This window comes from Cygnus olor, chromosome 1 (genome assembly GCF_009769625.2).
Source record: "Cygnus olor isolate bCygOlo1 chromosome 1, bCygOlo1.pri.v2, whole genome shotgun sequence".
In the NCBI taxonomy this organism is placed as follows: domain Eukaryota; kingdom Metazoa; phylum Chordata; class Aves; order Anseriformes; family Anatidae; genus Cygnus; species Cygnus olor.
Window position 1 is genome coordinate 183197760 of NC_049169.1, and position 24819 is coordinate 183222578.

A 24819-nucleotide genomic window follows, 5' to 3' on the forward strand; every position below is an offset into this window, starting at 1 on the left:
GAAAATCTAGTAGGAAAACATGTTCCTATTCAAGGCAAAAACTCTGAAAAGTAACTGAAAATAAATTATTTGTCTCTATATTTATTATCTTAATGATCACCATGTCAGATCCATTCTGCTTAGTAGCAAATAAGATGATATTTCTCTACTGCCACAAGTTCTGCAGAAGGTGACAGTTTTTCTTCTCCCTTTGCATTGTAAAATGGTTTTGATTGATGTTTCACTGGTTTCACAGACCAAATGTTCATCTAAATGAATATTAACCCCCAAGAAAAATTATTGACTCCATTCCAGAGTATAATTAATATTTTAAAGATCTTTGCTAGCCCCTTCCCCACTTCCTGACTCTTCTTACTTTTAATTCCAACTTCCCTACTCTGAAACGCAGCAAAATGAATGTAAATATTGAGGCACATATTTTAAATAGCAAGAGTTCACATGCATATATGGCCTTTTTTTTTTTTTTTTTTTGGGGGGGGGGGGGGGCTGTTGATGGTGATTTTTTGTTTGTTTATTATTGTTGTTGTTCTTGCTGTTTTTTCTCCAGTGGTTAAAGTTATTTAAACTTTCTCTTTTTGTATTGCCTATTATTTTTTTGGTATTGCCTATTATTAGCGAGCTATAACGGTGAGAAATGAAGAGAACAAACTAAAAACACCTTCCCCCATCCACCCTCTTCTACCTTCTCCCCCCAGGAAGCACAGGGGAACAGGGAATGGGGTCTGCGGTCAGTCCCTGATGCTTCATCTCCAACGCCCTTTCATGGTCACTCTCTGCCCCTGCTCCACGTGGGGTCCCTCCCACGGGATGCCGTCCTTCCCAAACTGAGCCTGCGGGGGCTGCCCACAGGCAGCAGCTCTTCAAGAACTGCTCCCACACGGCTCCGTACCACGGGGTCCATCCCCCAGGAGCAAACTGCTCCAGCACGGGTCCCCCACGGGTGGGCAGCAGCTCCCCACCAGACCCCCTGCTCCTGCGTGGGCTCCTCTCCACAGGCTGCAGCTCCAGCCCAGGGCCTGCTCCTGCGGGGGCTCTTGGTGGGCCACAGCCTCCTCCAGGCCACATCCACCTGCTCCACTGGGGGCTCCTCCACGGGCTGCAGTGTGGAGATCTGCTTCATGTGGGACCTATGGGCTGCAGGGGGACAGCCTGCTCCACCAGGGGCCTCTCCACAGGCCGCAAGGGAACTGCTGCTGCATGCCTGGAGCACTTCCTGCCCTCCTGCTGCACTGACCTTGAGGGCTGCAGGGCTGGTTCTCACTCCTCACTCTCCCAGCTGGTGTTGCATAGCGTTTTCTTTTCCGTTTCTTAAATCTGTTCTTACAGATGTGCAAATGACATCACTTATTGGCTCAGCTCCGGCCAGCAGCGGGTCTCTTTGGAGCTGGTGGGAGCTGGTTCTGATCTGACATGGGGCAGCTTCTGGATTTTTCTCACAGAGGCCACCCCTGCAGCCCCCTGCTACCAAAACTTTGCCATTTAAACCCAGTACACAAGGGTGTCATATTTGACCAAGGCCCAGGAGCATATTCAACACTGAGGTGGCCTGATCTACTTTTCTATTTGATCTCTCTTGGTGATTTCATGAAATCTACAGCTTATGACTTTAGTCCTAAAGAGCATTCTTCTGACAAATAGTTCAGACATTAGATTTTCATTTGAATTCCTCTGAATAATGACCAAAAATTGTTACCTTATATTCCTTGAGTGATATCACATCATACACTTGCTTTGATGTTCTATAGTTTATACGCTGCTCAAATTGTTTTCTGGTCTTAATTTTCTATTGACATGCCGCATGCATTTCTTTCAACTCATAAGCCTATGATAGTCATTGTTCAATCATGCTTTTAAAAATGGCTGGCTTTATAACCTATCAACAGATTGTGTTTGCATTTGAAGTGGAGTCAGAAATTCATCAGGGCCACAGAATAACAAAACAATAACTGCAGAGAATTGAAATCTGATTTACCACAAGCTTGGCATTGCTATATGTGCTTACATCTCTAATTCTGCACAATATGGGTTGTTTAGTTCTTGGCCCTAAACTACAATTTTTCTTACCTTAATATATATATGTTATATATATATTATTATATGTATTATATATATATGTTATAAATATTATATACACACACACATACATATATGTACGTGTATATATATATGTGTGTATATATATATTATATATATATATATATATATATACTTTCATTGTTTGTTTCTGGTTTTGACATGCCTAGTTTCTTTGCTCCTCTGCTTTCTTTTCCTTTTCATGTAAGCTTCTTTGTTGTCTTAGTTCTTCTTTGATCTTGCTAGATTTCTTTTCAGCATCTTCATATCCTCATATCTCTGCCTCCTCTGGTTAGTAGAGTCAATAGGGTTTTGTTGACAGAGCCATTTCATACTCATGATTTTCTTTATCAAATTTATTGTCTTCTTTCAGCTAGTATATTTCACAGATCATTTTCAAACCTACTTCTCAGGCCTTTACTTCTCTCGCTATATATGTATTTTTTATTTCTCATCTCTTAAAGTACATCCTTTCAAAACTATATTAACCCTCATCGTTCTCTGTTTATGACTATGAGACCTTTTGCACCATTTCCACACATAAAGGAAGCATTTGGGTCCAAGAAAGGCAGAGTCAGTAAAGCTGAAATAACGCTGTTGTGTTGTGACTTTGATTTCCCCTTTACAGACCAGAGGTCACTTGATCTTTTCTTATTTGGATACCAAGAAATAACAAACAGGGTTGTGTTAATTTGTTAGACTGGGATATTTTGAAGCTGACTTTGAACACACCAGTTTTGCATCTCAGTCCAGATCATCACTGATAAAGTCCTTTCTTCTTCTTTCTTCTTTAGCTTCATCATTTCCTTTAGAAAAAGTGACATCTTGTCAGACTGCTTCTTAGATATCTAAGAAAACTGACCCCTACCCCAAGTTATATATCTAATAATGAGAAAAATATAATGTTGACCTATTTGATTTATCTGCTTTCCTACTACTCTAGAAATGTGAATGCTGACTGTAAAAGAAGCTGACAGAGAGATCGGATGTGGCTGTCTTCACCTAATTGTTTGAATATGATCCTTGTTGTCTTTCTACATCATATGCTATCTCTGTTCATTGCCATGTAGTTCTATGTTTTTCTCAGAAGGGTATTTCCTTACTTGTTTTTAAATTATTGTTGTTTTCTACTCTTTTATTTTTCTTATTTTCTACTTTTTTTTTTTTTACTTGTTTAACGTCCTTGGAATCTACTACTACATGCCTTCATCTAAAATATGTTTGCAGCTGGATGCTTTTGTATCTACCAAAAATTCCATCTATTCTCAGTTTAAATATTCTTTGTTTCATGAATAGATTTTACCTTATTCCTAGAACACACCCTGTATACTTTTCCCTAATCTGAGCATTTATTGCACTTTTCAGCATCTAATATTTGCTTGTACTGGCAACTGTTCCCAGTTATTTAACAGTTATGAGTTTTCATACACCAGGACTTTAAAGTGCCACCAGAATTCACAGTAATATATTGCATACTATTATGCAAAGAAAGACATTATAGAAAACACGCAGAGTTCTCACCTCTCTTTTCTCAATAACCGTTGTAAATTTTCCATATTCATTTTCTTTGTGCTTTAATCTCTTAGCTGGGGGTTCTGGAAACTCAATTCTGTTTTCTACTACCTGTTCCTTTATCATCGGTCTTGAGTCGATCAGAACTGAACTGAAAGTCAATAGTAAATGAGGCAGAATAGCATCTTTCTTGGAGCTATGATGTCAAATATTGTAAGACTCGATTTTACAGCATGGTCATTAGAGAAGGAGATAGTCTAATGAACAGAGTAATGACCTATGACTCCAGCAGGACTGGATTTAATTTGCTGCTCTGTAGAAAACAAATATCACTGGTGGTTGAAACATAAGACAGTGTGGTTCTTAACTCTGCAGTAGACTATTCTCCAGTTCTGCAGTTCCCATCCCCGAAACTGCAAGACTGTCAGATACTGTGGGGACTACACTGTGGCTACTTATACACAAATAAAACTGCCAGGGATTATTGTCGTGCACTGGCACTGTCTCACCTGTCCTACAGGTTGATTAAAGCAACTTCAACGTGGTAGGGTACTGTGCCAACTAGCACTGCCCCAGAAAATGCCCAGATCCCATCTGCAGTTCAAGAATAGTCATGTTATTTGGAGGCTGAGCGTGATGTTGAAATGTTGTGATGCCTGGCTATGTTACATCTGGCCACAGTGTTAGGGAAGGGTACCTCTCCTTACTACTGAGGGCACGTTCAGCATCTCTGAAGGATGCATCTGGGTGGCCCAGAGTGGGTAAATACAGACTGCACCATTGTCCTTCTTTGTACTTGCTTCATATTATATTATCCCATGGTTTTAGAGTACTTCATAGCTTAGATTCTGTCCTCTGATACGTCATATAAAGCAGATTAATGAGTCTGACACGGTAGTTAAGTCTTAATTCAAAGTAACATCTTTCATCTTCAGTAAATGTTTTGGTAGAGCTGGAACAGTAAAGAATCATAGTCCCAGGCATGAAACTCTTTGATAATGAGATACACAAGCAGTTTGCCATGGTTCATTAAAAAACACTTTTTCATTATTGGTCCATTGTTTGTGATTAAGTGATAGATATACTTATTCCTTGATTAAATGTTTTCTTCCAACTTTTTCAAAGTTTTTCTGTGTTTCTATCCATAACTGTCATATCTTCACTGTTCTGCAAAACTCTAACTTACTCGTTTTTACAGTTGAAATTTTCATCAATTCTGAAAATCAAGATGTTCAAAAGTGGTTAATTTTCTCAGAATTGTTAGACATGCTTTTGCTACTGTAAAAATCATAATCAAATGCAAAGCACAATAAAGCCCAAGAAAGTATAGGCTATTCTGCAGATGGAAATGAAGGACAAGTATCCAGACACCATCCATTTTAAGTTTTGCTAAAATCTCAAAAAGACATATTTCTCTCCAAAATATGTTTACTTTTATTGTGCTATCAGCAAATTAATGGAATGGCTCGTAAAGAAAACAAGACACTTTTTTTCTGCATATAAACAACGGAGTAATTTTTTTCCCTTCTGCTTGTTTTCAGTATAGCGGGTTAGTTCCACGACAGAGCTGGGACATGTGGCATCCGACGCTGGTGGCTGAGGCCCTGTTTGCAATTGCAAACATCTTTAGCTCTCTACGTTTGATCTCATTATTCACTGCAAATTCTCACCTGGGACCTCTGCAGATATCTCTGGGAAGAATGTTGCTGGACATTTTGAAGTTTCTCTTCATATACTGCCTCGTGCTGCTAGCTTTTGCAAATGGATTGAACCAGCTGTACTTCTACTACGAGACACAAGAAAACAAGTGTAAAGGGATACGATGTGCAGAGCAGAATAATGCTTTTTCAACGTAAGTGGCTGATCTACTTCTAACCCTACCCCAATATTTTACTCATGTAGATGTTTTTCACAGGAAAGAGGCTGTCTTTTTGTTCCCTGTTGTTCTTACAGTGGCGTCCTGACAGATACTCCTAAAGACACTCTAATAATAAATAAATAAATGTTAACATTATATCAATCAGTAATAATATTCATCCTATAGTGGGATTTTTTTAAAGTGGGATTTTGTTATTTAGCATCCTAGCTGCTGTCCCAAACTTCTTTAAGAGAATATCGTAACATTTAGTTGTAAAAGCACAAGTGCTGTATGAGAGTGGCATGTTTGCTTTTTACCATCCCCATTCTCTACAAAAGCAAACACATGGCAAAGACAGTAATGCTCTTCTAATTATAGAGCACTTTTTATCTCAATGGTTCTCAACACAAAGTAGAAATGGCATAAATTGACAACACTGCATAGGTACAAAAATACCATATTTATTTTAACATCTTGCTAAAACACAGTTGATGATTTACTTTTGGATCCTTGTTCTACACTCTAAAGGCAAAGCAAAGGGGCAAAATACTTCAAAGACAGGTGTCCAAAGTAAGATCTCTAAAATGATATCTATCCTTTAGAAGTTTGAACAGAATCAGCCTTGTACTCATAGGTTTACTTATAGATTCAACATTGCATATCTAGAGGTTCATATCTGAAACATTCAGCCAGTGTTTCTCCAGAAAAATATTCCATATAGGTTGCCTATATTGTGAATCATCCAGCTCAATCAATTCAAGAACATTTTGACGTCAGGGGAAAAAATGAATAATCTGAAAAGTATATGCATTGGTATTATACAGCTATTCCTTTTGGATTTTGTCTTTCAGATTATTTGAAACGCTGCAGTCATTATTCTGGTCTATATTTGGACTCATCAATCTCTATGTGACCAATGTGCAACCAAAGCATGAATTTACTGAATTTGTTGGGGCCACCATGTTTGGTACCTATAATGTAATCTCTCTGGTTGTTCTACTCAACATGCTAATAGCCATGATGAATAATTCTTACCAGCTAATTGCTGTAAGTTGATCATTTGTAATATATACCTTCTCTCTGTTTCTAAATCCCATTTTTTTTCTGTCAGAAAATCTTTTTTAAAGACTGAATATAGGGTTTGTTCTAATTATTTTGCACTATTCTGCAAGGACACAGAAATCAGACCACAGCTGGGTTGGAGCAGAGGGGAATTTCCCCAGAACTCGAAATGGGGAAGAGGTGGCCCCACTGCAGAAGCCAGCTTGAGGGTAGAGAAGGGTGTCCTGAAGCTGCTGGCAAGTGACAAAGGTTTCAGCACTGCCCCAGCTGCTCTGTGCAGGACCTCTGTTCTGAACAAGACTCATACATAGATTGTTTGGTCTCTATTTTTAATGTATTGATTAACCTTTAAAAGGCTGTTATTTTGTAATTCTTATATAGTACGAATATATACTGAATAGAAATTGGATGCCTACATTTCGTGGACAATTTGGAACCCATTAACAAGTGAAATAAAAGGTCATGACACCTCATTAAGCAGTGTCTTGTTTTCCTGTGTCATGAAAACTGTCTTTATCCTTACCAGAGCTATTTTTATTTCTCATCTCTCTATTATGAGACTAATGAAATTAAACACTAGTGTATTGTATAATAATTCAAATATGGTCATGCAGAAAGCAAACAATAAAAGAAAACTTCTCATCCTTAAGATTTTTTGAAGGGCTGCTTTTTTTTTTTTTTTTTGCCTTTTTTTTTTCCTATTTTGGACAAAAATTACAATTTTTTCCACAAAAGAAATGCATTTATATAACAGTAGTTGATAAATTCTATTACATGATACCATGACATATTAATGTTCATCAAAACTCATTCTCCAGGCAGAGTACTTTCCTGTTAAAACATCTTAATTACTGTTTTGATTATAGTAAATCTGTCTAAATATTAAAAGTTAGGGTTAGGTCTATAGATTAAGTTCTTGGCTACTAGTTTTTGTTGTCCAAATAAAACATTTTTCCTTTAAAATTATTGTTCGGCTGCTAAGACTTAACAATCTTTTCAAACTCTAGGTTTTAGTTTTGATTTTTTTTAACTTTTCAAAATGATGCAATATTATATCGAATTCAAAAGAAAGAAACATTCAAATTAAAAAAAAAAAAAAAGAAAACAACACCATAACCAATTCCAAATATACAATTTTGAAGTAGGAGAAAATAATTCTGCTCAACTCAACAGTTTTGAGTAACCTCATGATTTGTTAGATAGGTTATTTGTAAATTTCAGGGGCTTGCAACAACTGAGAGAGTGCATGAGGCTTACAGACTTGTTGAAGCTGCTACACAGCAGAGTAATTAGAGTGATCTATGTTGAATAATGATGAGCTGCTATTATAACAAAACATCTCTACCAGAGATGTAACATTTTTCTGCTTGTAATTATCCTTTGTTGTTTGAGAGACTGTTAATTATGTAAAAGCCTGTAGCTAAGCAAGGGTTGAAAGTGGAGATATACTGTATGTATGTAACATCTCTTTATTGGAGTAAACCAGCTTAGCTTTGCTTTGTGTTAAAAACTTTCTGCAAAAAGAATGTTCAGGAATTTTAAAAAGAAAATTCATTAGAGTTTCAGTGTTGTTCTAGCTTTAGGTTCAGTTTTTTTTAGAGGTTTGTTTCATCTCCTTAATTACAGCCACGTATGTGTTGTTTTGTTTTTTGTTCACAGGATCATGCAGACATTGAGTGGAAGTTTGCTCGGACAAAACTCTGGATGAGTTACTTTGAAGAAGGAGGGACTCTACCCACTCCTTTCAATGTCATACCAAGTCCAAAGTCCCTCTGGTATCTGATCAAATGGTTATGGAGACACCTGTGCAAGAAAAAAATTAGAAGAAAGCCTGAAAGTTTTGGAACAATAGGGGTAAGTCCTATGTGCTACTCTGCTGTTAATCCTCCTCTTTTATATACAGATAAGTCTTACTCAGCCTTACAGAGATGGAAAGGCTCTGAACTGTCAAATAATGTGAATAGGAATTACAGAGTAATTCTAGAATTCAGAGAATGATTTTATTATTATTATTGTTATTTACATTCATGTCAATGTATCTGACTGGAGATAAAACATCATTGGATTTCTGCACAATGACAGTATGAAGCATGACTATGCCTCATCGATAGATAATTCAAGATTAAAAGCAATATAAATAGAGATCAAATACAGATACTTGTCTACCAATTCCAGAGTTCTGGTTAACGCTCTCCAGCTCGAGTGTTACAATTCAATTTTGATCAACGTATCATGAACCACAGAATTTTATATAAACAACTTGTCATGGTATATTCTCTGTCTCTCTACATGTAGTGAAATGGGTTTACATAAAATCATTCTTACCAAAAGCTGTTCACATTAAATAAAGCATTTTGAAAGGTAACCACTTACTTAGAATTGCTTACCTGAATCTACAGGTAGAGTTATTTCAGAATCATATTATTGCCCTATTCTAATAGTGCTTAATAGCAGTGGAAATTTCTAGGGAAAAAAAAAAAAAAAAAAAAAAAGAGGGGAAAAGACACACAAAGGGAGCAAGAATACTCCTGCATTCCTGTATTTGGGTTCAGCAGATGTCTGCGTAATATCTGAACCACAAATTCTCTGGTAGCTGCAGTGCAAAGCAAATTTGAATTTGCTTCTCATATATTTATTCAGCTGAGATTCTCCAGTAAGCAGCACAGTTTTCCTATATTGTCAGAGGAAATAGTGAGGTAACAACCTGACCAACCAGCAAGTAAATCTCTCTAGGAATATTTTCTTCATTTCATATATAAATCAAGTGAGTACCTTGTTAACTAGACTGCATTTAGACAACTCCAGCATAAAAAAGTGAACAAACAAATCAAACTATTGTGGGTAAAATAGGGTAATTTTTTTCCCTATACTATAGGGATTTGATGAGTACAAGTGTTTTCAAGTCTGTTAGGAGCTCAAGTAGCAAAGCATTAAGGGAGACCATATGATTGCCATGTATGGGTAAGGGGAAGAAAGGATTGTAGTCTTCACGCTCTTTAAACTATTAGCAATACACAAAGAAGCTGGGAGTATGATATGATTCGTTGTTGGACGATTATCTACAGACCATTACTCTACGTACCTTCTTTTCTTCTGTGTATTTCTTTCCAGTTTCCTGAGAAAGTGAGAAATAAGTAGATTTTTTCCTATCTATTCTCCTGTCATATCCTGGCATTCAGCTTTATCATCAGATACACCTCAAGGAACAAGTTTGCAGAGTTGCACAGATATATGATAAAGAGGCAGTGTGACAAATAAAACCATTTCACGTTTCCTTAGCTGATTAGTAGATTATGCACTCTGTGAAAAGCTTCTAATCAGGCTTATTGCAATATCCTGATCTTGTTGGACATTGTGAAAGTATGCTTCACTTAGCTGTCATTCTTGTAGATAGGAAAGAAAGGGACAGAAAAGGAAGTTTATAAAACATGAGAATGATATTGAAACAAACTAGCAACTGCAGAAAAGAAACACCAAAAAAATCCTTTGGATTAATATTAGAAAAGCAGTGAAGACAAATAAGTAGCAATTCAGACAGAAATAAAAATAAAACACGTGAACTGAGAATGAATGGTGAAGAACTTCAAGAACAAAACATCTCTGTGTAACCTAGCAAAGAAAAGAAGTGCAGAGAGCAACTGTAGGAAAAACTGTGAATTTTTGTTAGAAATAGAGAAACTGATGTACTTGTGTGTGGGGGAGAGTGGGCAATACTTCTAGGCATTTGTTGAGCATTTGGTAGGGATGATTACCTAGTGTAAACTGATAGAATGATATTAAAATTAATGGAGACATGCCAGTGCATAGCAGCTGAGTATTTATACTTGGTTAACACAATATCTGTGTTTGAGTGGGACAAATTCTGAATACACTTATACATCCCAGAAAAGCCTTCAGGACAATATTTTCTGACAGACTTTCAATTCAGGATAAAGGACTTTTTTATTTATTTTTTTTCCTTTGTTTCCCTCTCAACCTGCAACTCTGGGAGTAATCTTATTCCTGGCTGTCTGGAAGGAGGAAGAAAGAGACAGGGTGCTTCCAGCCCCCTGCTGGTATACATGGTGAAAATGTAAATGGGCTTCAGAGAGATCACCCCTGGTTCCTGCAGCTACCTACAGCTGGGGGAATAAATAACAGCTTCTAGGTATCAGCAATTTGGGTTTTGCAAAACTGTTGCAGCAAAGGGTCAACGGATAGAGTGTGTATACACAAAGCTCGTTGGGAATTTTTTCCACATAGCATTTTACTTACAACCTTTTTGTTTGTTTGTTTGTTTGTTTGTTTTCTTTTTCATAAATATATACCAGTTCCAAAAAACTTTTTTGTTGGGAAAGACTTAGCTTCAGGACAGAATTTCTCATTGGAGCACATGCTAAAAATAACTAATAGTTTGAGCTATGGGAGACCCAGGTTCACTTCCATTCTCTAGTAAGCATTTAATTATTTATGCCAAGCAGAACAGCTCTGACAAGAGGTGATTCCTGTCCCAAAACAGTGAATCATAGTCATAGAATCATTTAATCATTTAGGTTGGAAAAGATATCTAAGATTATCAAGTCCAACCATTAATCTAGCACTGCCACCACCAAACCATGTCCCTGAGGACCTCATCTACATGTCTTTTGAATACCTCCAGGGATGGTGACTCAACTACTTCCCTGAACAGCCTGTTCCAATGTCTCACAACCCTTCCATTGAAGAAATTTTTCCTATTTTCAACTTAAACCTTCTCTGGTGCAACTCGAGACCATTTCCTCTTGTCCTCTTGGTTGTTGCTTGGGATAAGAGACCAACCCCCACCCCATTACAACCTTCTTTGAGGTAGTTGTCGTGAATGATAAGGTCTCCTTATCACTTCCTCATCATTTGTGACCTGCTGGCCACACCATTTCTGATATAAGCCAGGATGCCGTTGGCCTTCTTGGCCACCCGAGCACACTGCTGGCTCATATTCAGCCAGCTATTGACCAATACTCTCAGGTCCTTCTCTGCCAGACAGCTTTCCAGCCACTCTTCCCCCAACCTGTAGCATTGCATGGGGTTGTGTGCCCCAAGTGCAGAACCCAGCACTTGGCCTTGTTGAACCTCATGCAGTTGGCGCCCATTGGTCCAGCCTATCCAGAGCCCTCTGCAGAGCCCTCCTTCCTACCATTGAGCAGATCAACACTCATGCCTAACTTGGCATTATTTGTGAACTTACTGAAGGTGCACTTGATCCCCTTGTCCAGCTCATCGATAAGGATATTAAAGAGAACTGGCCCCAGTACTGAGCCCTGGGAGATACCACTTGTGACTGTCCACCAACTGGATTTAATTCTATTCACCGCAACTCTTCGGGCCCAGTTACCCAGCCAGTTTCTTACCAGGGTGAAGACACTGGGGGAAAAGGTGTTCTCTTCAGACAGTGTAAGAGAAGGAGATAAACCTAGCTTCCCTATGATCTGAATGTGAACTTCCAATAACTGACCTCTTTGGAAGCAGAGGGCATAGGGGAGGGAGAGATGTAGGGGTTTGTTGTTGTTATTTTCTGTAGAGAAAACTTCAAAAAAGTTTTGTTTGATGAGAAAAAGCAATATTTATGAAGCTCTGTGAGACAATAGGGACATATCCATCACTAATTATAACTATAGAACAGACACTTAGCTGTAAGTGTAGCTGAAACCCCTCTGAAGCAGAGTGTTCACCAGCTGAATCATCACAGCAACAAGAATTACAGCTTCTTGGAAACGGTGAGTGGCTGTGGTTGACCAGCCCGATTCAGTCTGCATATCTGGGCATCTCATAAAACTATGAAGTTCTTCAGCCGTACTCAGGTGTAACAGCAGCCCCAATAGAGCTGTCTGCATTATGAACATTTTGCAATTTCTAGGCTCAGCTATGCACTCAAGCTCTAAAATGGGCAAAGATTGGTGTATGCACTATGATTTCTGCATAAGGAAAATTTATCTGTACATGTGTGAGAGCCACACACTCCATCATTCAGTTCTACGCACTGTCTGGGCAGACGTAAAGCAGACACTGTTAAGTGGATTTTCTCCAATAAAGAGATTAAGTCATTAAAGAAAAAATGGGCACATTGTCATGATCTCAGAGTTTGTCCTAGAGGAATGCACTATTTTCTGATTTTGAAAAACTTATTATCATCACCCACATCACACACAGCTCAGCCTTGTGTTCCCAGAATTTTTTCAGTTGTCTCAACAAACTGTACCAAAAATTAAATTTAGAAACTTTATACCTTTACAAACAAAGGGAAATGAAGAGTTATCTCTGCCTTTTGTTTGAAGACTTCAGCTGACAGCTCTCTGACTCCAGCTCACTGGAATTTCTGTCTCAGATCTACAAGATAAGCTTTTTTGGGAACTATTTCTCTTCACTGAGTCTTGCATTATGAACTCTGATACCTTTTTTTTTTTATGACCAGTACTGGGGAAAAAAACATTTGACTCCATTTCAGGTTCATTTTCTTACATCAGATAAATAGATGTATGAATGCCAGGTTGTCTGTGATGCAGAACTCAGATTTCAAAACATTTTTTCCTGAAATTTCTATATGCTAACTTTGCTATTAGGAAGCTCTAATCAGCAGTGGCATACTGTGGTGTTTTTCAGTAGGAAAAACAATAGTGAGCATCCAAAGGCTGAGTCAGTGCTACAGGGTAAAAAACAAATGATAGACAGAATATAGGTGTCTTGTTAAAGCCAGCATTTTTCAAGGATCAGGCTTAAGATCTGCATAAAAAAGCAGCAATCAAGAGCTAAAAGGAATCAAGGAGGTATAAATGTGTCACCAATGTGTCTGCTCTGTGTATATATATATATATACACGCATATATAAATAGTATATATATAATATATAAAGATAAATATATATATAAAGAATACATATATACACAGTGGATTGTTGGATTATATATGTAATGTTTGATTTAATACATATATATAAAGAAAAGAGCACTTGAAAAATTATACGTAGGTAGAACTTGTAAAGAAAGGATTCAGGGTCAGCATAATTTGCAGCAGACACCCAGTGAAAAGATTTATGTGGCTCACACACACACAAAAAAATGTCAGTAGCGATACCTTTGTCATGATTGCTTTGGAGGACCGTCTACAGTGCTACTTACGGAAAAGCTATCACGGGAAAGAAGAAGGTCCGCATGGAAGTGAGGAGCCTCTGAAGAGAGCTGATGAATTTTATTCTCCTTGACTGTCAGTTCTGTGTTTCTGGCACCCTTTGTTGTACCGGGACAGATAAAGAGGTGGGCGGTGCAGTCAAGGGGAGCTTTTTCAAAGAACAGCATCTTTCTCCACAGGCTGCCCAGCCATGCTGACGGCATGATCTTTAGCCACAACTACAACTGGCTTCCTCGGTACAGGAAGGACAGTATGTTCACACATGATTTACTAGCACTTCAACATGCTATTAATCAGACAGAGATCTTCTGCCTTTTCAGATTTCAGCACATTTTTATTTTGTCATTTTGACATATCCCAGGTATGCAGCATTCTCTTTAGCTATTATCACAAAGTATCTCCTACACTCAAAGCTCTGAAATAACAGTGTGTGCTGCTCTTTAAGCTATATATAGTAGTTCTGTTAACTTTTTCAGATTGCCTTTGCAAAAGCCAGATTAGTAATTCAATTCCATTGGTTAGGCTGAAGTTTTTCTGACTACCCAAATCCTTTGGGTGTCTCAAGGCTGCTCCTGTTGGTCATCTGAAATCTATTGTTATTTCTAAAGAGAAGAGATGTAAGAAAAGAATCCCCAAGCCCACTGGAATAAATTGTACTATTTTCCTCAAATTATATTCCACTTTGTGTCTGATCAGTCACCAAAAAGTGTTTTATCTATAATTTTAAGAATTTCAGAGGATAAAATGGAAAGGATTTGCCAGACATATCTTCAGTATTTTTTGTGCACCTGATGTTTAGGTAAATAGCTAGGTTTTTTTTTTTTTTTTTCCACAGATATCCTGATTTTCTTGCCATTTTTTCAAGCAATCTACATTACAATGATACGCATTTGTCAGAGAAAATCTTCTTTCCCATTCTCTTAGCCTTCTTTCTCCAAGTGGAAAATGATGCAAGTCCTCAGTCAATACAACTGTTTTGTATTTTCCCTGAAATGTGTCTTGCTGAAAACTAGGTCAAAAAATAACACCTTCCACCTGGAATGGAAATCATTAATCTGGAGCACATATGTTTTATAACAAAAGACCATCTCACAGGGAAACCTTTCTGAAAACACAGATAAGTTCTTTCCCCTGTAATGTTTCAATTCCAGATGAGGAATATATTGTATGACTTCAGATAATCATTAGGTTTTCTGGACCTTTATCACCAAGCAGTTTGAGGTCAAAAATAGATGTGAAATTTGAATTCATTTTTTATAAAAGATATAATTTTTATAAATCACATCAAAAGAACTAATTTAATATTGCCTTTTTTCTTTTTTTTTTTTTTACCGCTAAAGAGATTTTTCTTCCAAAAAAAGTAAAAATTACTAGAAATGCCATAAACAGGAAGACCAAAATGATCGTCAATGCCAGTAAAGTGCTGTTAAAGCTTCCTAAAACATATTAGCATCCCCCTTTAGAAAGTGATAAAACATTTCTTTTTATTTCACCATCTCATACAATATTTCCATCACAAGACTGTTTCTTCCCTTGTTGCTATTTTTCAAACAGATTTAACTTTTAACCCTTTGTCAGCCATACTTTTCAACAATTCTTCATGTACACAGCACAGCAGTTCCTTGAAACAAATTGTGAACAGTGACGGGTTAGACTATGACCAGGTAGAGAAAAGACAGCTGTGAACCAAATAAGGAAGAGATGAGTGTCAATATCATTTTATGTATAGAGAGTAGTTTGATTTTCAGACATTTATTTAAAGATTCATTCCGCTTTGAGAAGGAAGCAAAAGGAGATTATGATCTGGGGACTGAATCTGAGCATTTAAACCAGAGATAATGAACTGATGTGGTTAATGACTTTGACAGGCTATGTGTATGCATATTCCCTTATGCAGTGTCTATGTGTATGTGTATGCAAATACACCATTAAATGTATTCTCTTTCAGCTTCTCAGAGTAATGGATTACTTTTAACTGTAAAATAAAGCAGAGCAGACAACAACTGCAGAAAGTAGCCTCCAAGGCAAGAGTTAGCATTTGTTTTATTTATAGGAGTTTATTTATGAGAGGCTTACCTGAACTGAAGTGTGTTTCACTTACACCTTAAGGTGTTTTTTTCCTTTGCCTGTGAGTCAGAACGGTTGTGGAAAGCTCTTGTACAGCCTCAGACTACTCTAGTGCTCTCTCAGCAGGAATGAAATATCTCCATCGTGTGGTCAACTGCAAAAAATCAGAAAATTAAACCTGCTTTAAAATAGGTGGTGGGAAGGTATTGTCTTTCCCATAGCTACCTTGTCCCATTCAGCCCCAGCAGTGGACACAGACTCCCATCCCTCCCTCCTTAAATATGAGGAATCACATCCATCTTCCCTTTGGATGTGGTATAAGATGCAGAAACACCATCTGGAAAAACTTTGAAGGCACAATGTTTATGTACAAACCCATGGTATCTGGGCAGTTTGGAAATCATGGCTTTACCCTTTCTATTCTCTTTTGCCAACCCCAACCACACAGGTACTGCATCTCAAATTAATTACAAAAAGAAATCAATCATAAAATGGAAACTATTCCCAAACAGAGAAAGTGTTAATCATAAATAAATTGCCAATCAGTTTCAATTAAAAGAAGATGACAAAATACCTTATTGTGCCTGGCTTATTATGCAACTGAGGTCAATTTTATTGAGTCTCCTGGATGCCGTTTTATCCTGTTTTGAGATACTCTAAGTGTTCTGTTTTGTAGAAATATGGTTAGTGGTCAGACACCTGCTTTTCTCACCAGCAGGAGATATAAGAAGCCAAGTAAAAATTGTAAGACTGTCTTCCACCAGTTGGGGATAATTAAGGTAGAAAATAAAAAGAAATGTTACTCAGTATGTTGAGGACAACAGTAATTCAAGGACTAAGTAATTCAAGGCTCTTTTTCACCATCTTCTTCTGGACACCCCCTAGATATAGCAGTATGATCTAATGCAACATTTTCTTGAAGCCTATACTGTGTTTTCATTCTGCCAAGCTTCTTTTCACTGTTCCTCCTCATAGTTGCTATCCCTTATACCCTCCTTCCTTATTAACACAGAACTCTCTATCACAAAGCTAAGTTTCTGTCTTTCATACTTCTCTGTGGCTTATCAAGTGTGGCTTATCTCTGTGATTTATCAAGTGGCTTTTTAACAAAGAACTAAGCAGGGAATTTTCTTTTAAAAATGGTTTTATATTGCAGGCTGTGGATAGCTCTATCCTAAATGAGATGTAAGGAGACAGCCATAGACATTGTATATGTCAAGCTCTTCTCAGTTCATTAAAGTATCCTTCAATTTGTACAAATGAGTGACACAATCACATCTTCTGTCTCAGATCTGTGACTTCAAAGCTTTGCAAGCAGAGACCTTGCTGCTCCACCACATCCACACCAATGCCAATTCTGGCAGCACACAAGAAAATGTAGAAAATCCACTTTGCCTTTCCAGTGATGACATACTCCCTTCTGTAAAGCTAATGACAGGCTTTGCTCTAGCATTGCAATTTTTCAGCAGACATTGAACCATTGAACCATTTCTCAACTTCTTAGATACCACAGACTGCACACACCTGCTGTTTTGCCATGATACATCTTTCTACCAGATAGGGATTCATTTTTGTTTGTGTTTTTTTTTTTTTTTTTCTTCCAGAGGCGTGCAGCTGACAATCTGAGAAGACATCATCAGTACCAGGTAAAGGTCCATGTTTATTTTTGTAATTGTTTTTCTATGCCTGTGAAAGAGTGTCAGGAGGAGAAAGGGAAAAAAAAAATCACAAGAAAGCAGAGAAAAATACCAAAAAAAAAAAAAAGCAAAGAAAGAAAAAAAAAAGCAAAAGAATAGTACATTTTGTCTTGAAACAACAGCATTTGAAATACAGAATTGTCTTCTCTTGGGGTGCAAAATGTTATTTCCTAAAGCCACAGTATGCTGACTAGTATTTTATCCACTGTAACACAGAACCATAGAATCATTAAGGTTGGGAAAGGCCTCCAAGATCATCTGGTCCAACCATCATTCTACCACCAATGTCACCCACTAAACCATGTCCCTAAGCACCAGGTCCAACCTTTCCTTGAACACCCCCGGGGATGGTGACGCCACCACCTCCCTGGACAACCCATTCCAATGCCTGACTGCTCTTTCTGAGAAGAAATGTCTCCTCATTTCTAATTTGAACCTCCCCTGGTGCAACTTGAGGCCATTCCCTCTAGTCCTATCATTAGTTATCTGCAAGAAGAGGCCGACCCCCAGCTCCCCACACCTTCCTTTCAGGTAGTTGTAGAGAGCAATAAGGTCTCCCCTCAGCCGCCTCTTCTCCAGACCAAACACCCCCAGTTCCCTCAGCTGCTCCTCACAGGACTTGTGCTCCAGGCCCTTCACCAGCTTTGTAGCCCTTCTCTGGACACGCTCCAGGGCCTCGATGTCCTTCGTGTAGTGAGAGGCCCAAAACTGAACACAGCACTCGAGGTGTGGCCTCACCAGAGCAGAGTACAGGAGGACAATCATTTCACTGGTCCTGCTGGCTACACTATTCCTGACACAAGCCAGGATGCCGTTGGCCTTCTTTGCCACCTGGTCACACTGCTGGCTCATGTTCAGGTGAGCATCAACCAAAACCCCAAAACTTTTTCCTCTGCACAGCTTTCTAGCCACTCTGCCCCAAGCCTGTAGTATTTCATGGTGTTGTTGTGACCAAAGTGCAGGACCCGGCACTAGCCATGTTGAACCTCATCCCGTTGGCCTCCGCCCACTGATCCAACCTGTCCAGGTCCCTCTGCAAGGTCTTCCTACCCTCCGGCAGATTGACACTTTAAAAAAACAAAACAAAACAAAACAAACAAAAACAGACAGTTCCACCTCCCTTCTGGGATTAACCAAGTCCATATATGCAGCTAACTGACATGCTCCATCAGAGTCAGCTCTCCATCTCTCTCTCTCTCTCCAGTTCCGCTGTCCCATAGACACATTCTTGTTCCTTAATAATCCCTTTGCCTAGATGCCCTGTAAACTGTTTTCCATCCTTCCTGCTTCAGTCTCTGGATTTTTTGAGATTATTGTAGCATAAGGAATAATTTTCAGATTTATTTTCAATTTTCATTGTGTTAAAAGGAGTGCAAGTTCACCAAGATGTGGGCTGTGCACTCGTAAATTTGGTGATGAATAGATTCCAATGGGAAATGACTGATTAAACCAGGACTTTCCAATCTGAAGAAGAGACAGCTGTAGAGAGTACAACAGGGATCTATAAAATCATGGAGAAGATGAACACAGAGCAGCTCTTTACCATCTATCCTCAAACTAAATACCAGACGTGTACAAGGCTTCATTAATAGGGCTGTAGGCAGTGCTTTGAGAGAAGTGATTATTCTTCTCCAGCCCACACCTGTAAGTCTGTATCTGGAGCACTGTGTCCTGTTTTGGGCCCCCTGCTGGAAGAGAGATGTATTAAACTGGAAGGAAATCAGCAAAGGGCCACCAACAAGATTGGAGGCTGACCTAACACGAGAAGCTGAGATCCATGTTTGTTCAGCCTGAAGTATGTTAAGGGGGGGGGGGGCTAATTGCTATCTTCAATATCACAATGCTGGTTAGAGAGAAAAGGGAGCCACATTTTTCTTGCAGGTACATAGCAAAAGAACAGGAGTCAATGGACACAAGTTGCACAAGGGAAATTCTGTAATGAAAATCATTATCACAGTGTGGGTGGTAAAGAACTGGAAAAAAATGCTCAGGGAGGCTGCAGCGTCTCTAGCCTGGGAGATATTCAGCACTTAACTGGACCTGAGCAACCTGATACAACTTCAGAGATAGCCCTGCTTGGAATGGGGCAGCTGGATCAGGCTGCCTCCAGACATTTCTTCCAACCTAAATAAATATAAAATTCTTAGAAGTAGAAGGCAACACTGGAAACTATCAGAGAGAAGATTAAAAATAAGCAAAACCCCACAAGGATTTATTCTATCTATACCTTGGTTTTTATCTAGGTTTTAGTCTAGCTATACCGTGGAATTCATCAGCAGAGAATTTGTGGATGCTGAAAGTTTACATGAGTTCAAAACCCATGGGGAAAACCTCTCACAGACCATTAAACGTAAAGCTAACATTTCCGATTCAAGAAGTCCCTGAATCTCAGATTGCAGGAGGCTTCTGAGAGTATAGCTGGAAAAAACATTATACAAACGCACTAGACTTACACTTCTCATGAGGCATCAGCAACTGCTCACTGTCAGAGAGCAAGTTACTAGCATGAGGCATACCTTTGATCAAAGCCAAAGCAGCCATTCTTAGGATAATTATCACTGCTTTCCATTGAAAAGTAGGACAAATTTTTAACCAGATCAAAGGTTTGTACATTTTTTGTCATGTTCCTTAAACACAAGAAGACGCAGTGAGTGTAGATTTAGAAACTATTATCAAGAAAACTAACACAATATTTTATGTTTTTAGGAAGTTATGAGAAACCTGGTTAAGAGATATGTTGCAGCAATGATAAGAGATGCCAAAACTGAGGAAGGACTGACAGAAGAAAATTTTAAGGTATGTATTTAATTATATGTTCATACATCTTTTGCACTTGCAGCCCCAAAAGCTAACTGTATCCTGGGCTGCATCAAAGAAGCATAACCAGCAGGGCGAGGGAGGTGGTCCTTCCCTTCCACTCTGCTCTTGTGAGATTCCACCTGGAGCACTGCATGTGTGTGCAGTGCGTGCTTGCAGCCCAGAAGGCCAACTGCATCCCTGGCTGCATCAACAGAGGAGTGGCCAGCAGGTGGAGGGAGGGGATTGTCCCCCTCTACTCTGCTCTTGTGAGGCCCCACTTGGAGTACTGCATCCTATTCCGGGGCCCCCGGTACAGAGATGGGTGTGGATATGTTAGAACAGGTCCAGAGGAGGACCACGAAGATCAGCGGTCTGGAGCACCACTCCTATGAAGAAAGGCTGAGAGCTCTGGGGATGTTCAGGCTTAACAGATGGAAAACTTAAATAAGGAGTTAACTATTAAAATCTGTTTTATCTGAAAGATTAGGTGAACAGGTCCACATGTACCACAACTTTTACATTAATCACTGTGTATTTCTAGCATCAAACATTTTGTTACTATTAGTGCCTCTACCTTCAAATATCCAAAATTATATCCATCAGTCTCAGCTTTGGCTAGAAGAAGATACAACCGGAGCCTGAGCTAGCTGCTCTAATATTTCTTTACAGAAAATGAAGAGAAATAGGCATGTTGTAAAGGCAAGGAGTTTTCTCCTAATACAGGTCTTTAAGAAATAGAGGATGCACTCGCAGAAAGCAGTCTGCAGTGATTAGCTCTTGACTGATCTGTCAGCTGCCCAGAATTTAGGAGAAATGCATGCAGTTCCTGCATGCTACTCATAGGGAAGCATGCACACGTCCCCCATAAGATTCTCACAGAGAAGCTGTAGAAGTATGGGCTCTATGAGCAGACAGCAAGGTGGATCAAAAACTGGATGAATTGCTAGACCCAGAAAGAAGTGGTCAATGTACAATGTCTAATTGGAGGCCAGTAATGAGTGGAATACCTCAGGGGTCAGCACTGGTTCTAGTCCTGTTTAATAGCTTCATTAAAAATCTAGACAATGGGGTAGAATGCACCCTCAATAAATTAATATGATATGAAACTGGGGGGAATGGCTGATAACCAGAGGGTCATGCTGCCATTCATAGGGACCTTGACAGACTGACAAGAACCCCATGAAGTTCAACAAGAAGTACAGAGTCCTGCACCTGTGGAGAAATGACCCCAGGCACCAGCACATGCTGGGAGCTACCCAGATGGAAAGGAGCTATGCAGAAAAGGAGCTGGGGGTCCTGGTGGACACCAAGTTGAATATGAGTCAGCAACATGCCTTTTCCACTAAGAAAGCCATTGGTTTCCTGGGCTGCCTTATGAGAAGTGTTGCCAGCAGGTACAGAGAGGTGATTCTTCCCCTCTGCGCAGCACTGTTGAGGCTGTACTTGGAGTGCTGGATCCAGTTCTGCCCCCCTCCCAGTACAAGGGAGACCTGGACATACTGGAGAAAGTCCAATGGAGGTCCACCAAGATTCTCAAGGGACTGGAGCACCTCTCCTAAGAGTAGAGGCTGAGAGAGCTGGGACTTTTAGCCTGGAGAAGAGGAGGCTAAGAGGGATCTCATCAATGTCTAGAAATCCCTGAAGGAAAGGTGCGAAGAGGTTGGAGCCAGGCCCTTTCCAGTGGTGACCAGTGCCAGGACAAGAGGCAATAGGCATAAAATGGTACACAGAAGGTTCCCTCTGAGCATCAAGAAGTTCTTCTGTGCTGTGTGGGTGGATAAACACTGGCCCAGGTTGCTCAGAGAGGTTGTGGAATCTCCCTCCTTGGAGATTTTCAAAAGCCACCTGGACATGGTTCTGGGCATCCTGCTCTGGGTGTCCCTGCTTGAGCAAGGGGGTTGATCCAGATGATTTCCAGAGGTCCCTTCCAACCTAAACCACTCAGTGATTCTGTATGCCTCTTTGTGTGTGTCTGTATATTGGGGATAGTGTTAACGTCTGGTCATAAGGCCATTATGATGATGGGACAACACTGTCTAGCAGATTACTTACAGGTCTTTAAGTTATCCTTGCTCCTTCCTCCACCACTGTTGATGATTTCTGTGCTAGACCAAAGTACATTTCCTTTGAAGATTCCCCTGATAACATTGGTTATCACTTTTTTGCCTCACCTGGAAGATCCATTAGACAGAGTATGCAAAGCACCTCTAAGATCTCAGGTATTGTCCAGATGTTGAGGCTTCTTATTTATACCTACCATAAGATTTTTTTTTCTTTTTTTTAATTACAAGATGAAAAGTCAAATTAGTGTTCATCTTCTGATGTTTCACCTTTCTTCCTCATTTTTAGGAGTTAAAACAAGATATTTCCAGCTTTCGTTTTGAAGTCCTGGGTCTACTAAAAGGAAGCAAGCTTTCTAATTTGCAGACTCCAAAAACGAACAAAGATGCAGCATCTCTCTCAGAAACTGAAGAAAAGAGTGAGAATGAGGGAAACAAGAAAGGAAAGAAAAAGGCCTTCAGCCTTTTTGACATAACTACAATGATTCACCCAAGATCAGCCACTATTGCCTCTGAAGCACATAATGTAAGCAATGGCTCAGCAATGATGGTGTCAGAGTCCTCTAAGGAGAAACAAAAGCGTGTGAATTTTGTAACAGACATAAAAAATTTTGGGCTATTTCACAGACGGTCAAAAACAAACTCTGTGGAGCAGAGTACAAATAAAATATACACCGTTTCTGAAGAAGTTTCCCGTCAACAAGCAGAAGAACAATGTGAGAAAGCTGATGAACTGGAAGAGGGAGAGCTGACCATGAACTGTGAAGTAAACACCCAAAGTCCTGATGAAAAGTGCATGTTAGCTGAGTCACAAAATAACAGCGACACTTCAGATTCACAGGATGAGGGAAGTATTTGTGCTTTAGAAACAGAGAAAATGGAGTTACACAACTCTGAACCAGCCACACCACAGGATCAGCAGGACACGGAGTTGGACATTAGCATTGACTGTGATGGGAAACAGGAAACAATTGATCAGGGTGACTATGTGATAACAAGGTTGTGATGCTTACAGGAAGAAGCATTTACAAATATATATATTTTGCATAGTGCTTTTTGGGGGGGAATGTTTTAAGAACATATTAGCAAATGCAGAATTACACTTTATAGTACTCAACTGTGGCACATGATCTTGTAACATAGTAATCAAGAGAAAGATAATAAAGGGACCTTCTGTTTTGTAGCCTGCTTTAGCTTTCACAATTTGTTTTACATTTTTTAATAAATGGAAGCATCTTGTATTCTTGTACTGTTGCAATAACCCACAGAAACTTTTTAGCTATCTTTTTCAATTACAACAAATGCAATTTCTCTCATATGATAGTTGACTCCTATGATAAATATTTTTCTATGCAAATAAAAAGTAGCTTAAGAGACTTGTAAGCCTTTATTTAACTTTGTAGGTTCTTAAAAGATTCTGGACAACATCATTACCATAAGTGGTTCCTGTCAACATAATTCATGTCAAGCTATTAGAATCATTTATTTAAATTGCTAGAAAGTTGATTTGCTTCAAAATCTATGAAGAAACACAATATAAAGTATATTCTTTTATTTATTGAAGGAATATGAATACCTGTAAATTATGAATGATCAGTCATCATTTGATTATTTAATTACATCTTCTCCCACCCAGGAAGAGGACTATTACCTTCCTGATACCACTGTCAGAAATGCATTTTGCAGGATCTGAAGACTGTAAAAATGTTTCTTATAGTAAAAGAAATATTTGTGGCTTGCTAAAATTTGATGACGGATTACTCCTCAGGAATCCGTAATCACAACAGCTACTGCTTCTTCAACCATTTATTTTTCCAAATGTGGACAACCTATGCACTTTAATGTTCAACAGCTTATTAGCTTTTGCCTTCACAATACACTTGTATTTGCTAAGAGAAAGATACTTCAGGAATAAATAAGCATACAACAATCCCCTGAGTACTTCGGAAGACATGACAATTTGCTGAGAAGTTTTTAAAGGCAAAACTTAGGAGATTTTCTTTGACAACTTCAGAGTTTGGGGGAAACTGATTGGAGGTTTTATAAAAAAAAATATTTAGACATTTAAATGTATAAAGATAACAATAGTATTTTTCTTAACTGAGTGACTTATTGTCTTAGTCAAAACCAGTATTTTTAAAATTAAACAGTCTGTTGCTTTTTAATCAGTGACTGGTGTCCTACATTATTAAAAAAAAAAATAATAAGTTTACAACTGACCTAAGAAAGACCACCCTTGAGCTCCCAGTACCATCCTTCTTCTCCCATGGAAACATTAATATACCACATCAGTGTGGTCATTTCATTCTGAGCTTCCCTAGCCCTGCTATAATAGATTTTGAAGTTCATTTTACCCTGTATTAAGGGATGTGCAGATGCATAGAGTACACTTACATAACATATCCCTATAAATATAAAACAAGCAGAAAATGAGGACAGAACAGATGGAATCCATGACATTAACTCTCACTGTGTAGGACATGACCTAAAGCCATACCATTCTGCACCTAAACTTTGCTTGTACTTTACCGAGTTTTGAAAATTCAGACTA

At 38.8% G+C, this 24819-nt stretch overlaps 1 protein-coding gene across 6 annotated transcripts in view; it reads left to right on the forward strand.

The window, feature by feature from the left end:
* TRPC4 (transient receptor potential cation channel subfamily C member 4) overlaps window positions 1-24433 on the forward strand; it is a 166073-nt gene extending 141640 nt beyond the window's left edge. For 4 of the 6 annotated variants that reach the window (XM_040543339.1, XM_040543367.1, XM_040543345.1 and 1 more), the window contains exons 6-11: window positions 5127-5437; window positions 6295-6490; window positions 8165-8359; window positions 17317-17358; window positions 20116-20205; window positions 22558-24433. In XM_040543339.1, coding sequence (XP_040399273.1) covers window positions 5127-5437; window positions 6295-6490; window positions 8165-8359; window positions 17317-17358; window positions 20116-20205; window positions 22558-23274 — 1551 coding nt within the window. In that variant the 3' untranslated portion in view covers window positions 23275-24433. The remainder of the gene's footprint in view (window positions 1-5126; window positions 5438-6294; window positions 6491-8164; window positions 8360-17316; window positions 17359-20115; window positions 20206-22557) is intronic. The other 2 variants (XM_040543378.1, XM_040543387.1) reach the window with 1 other exon arrangement.
* The last annotated feature ends 386 nt before the right edge of the window (window positions 24434-24819 follow it).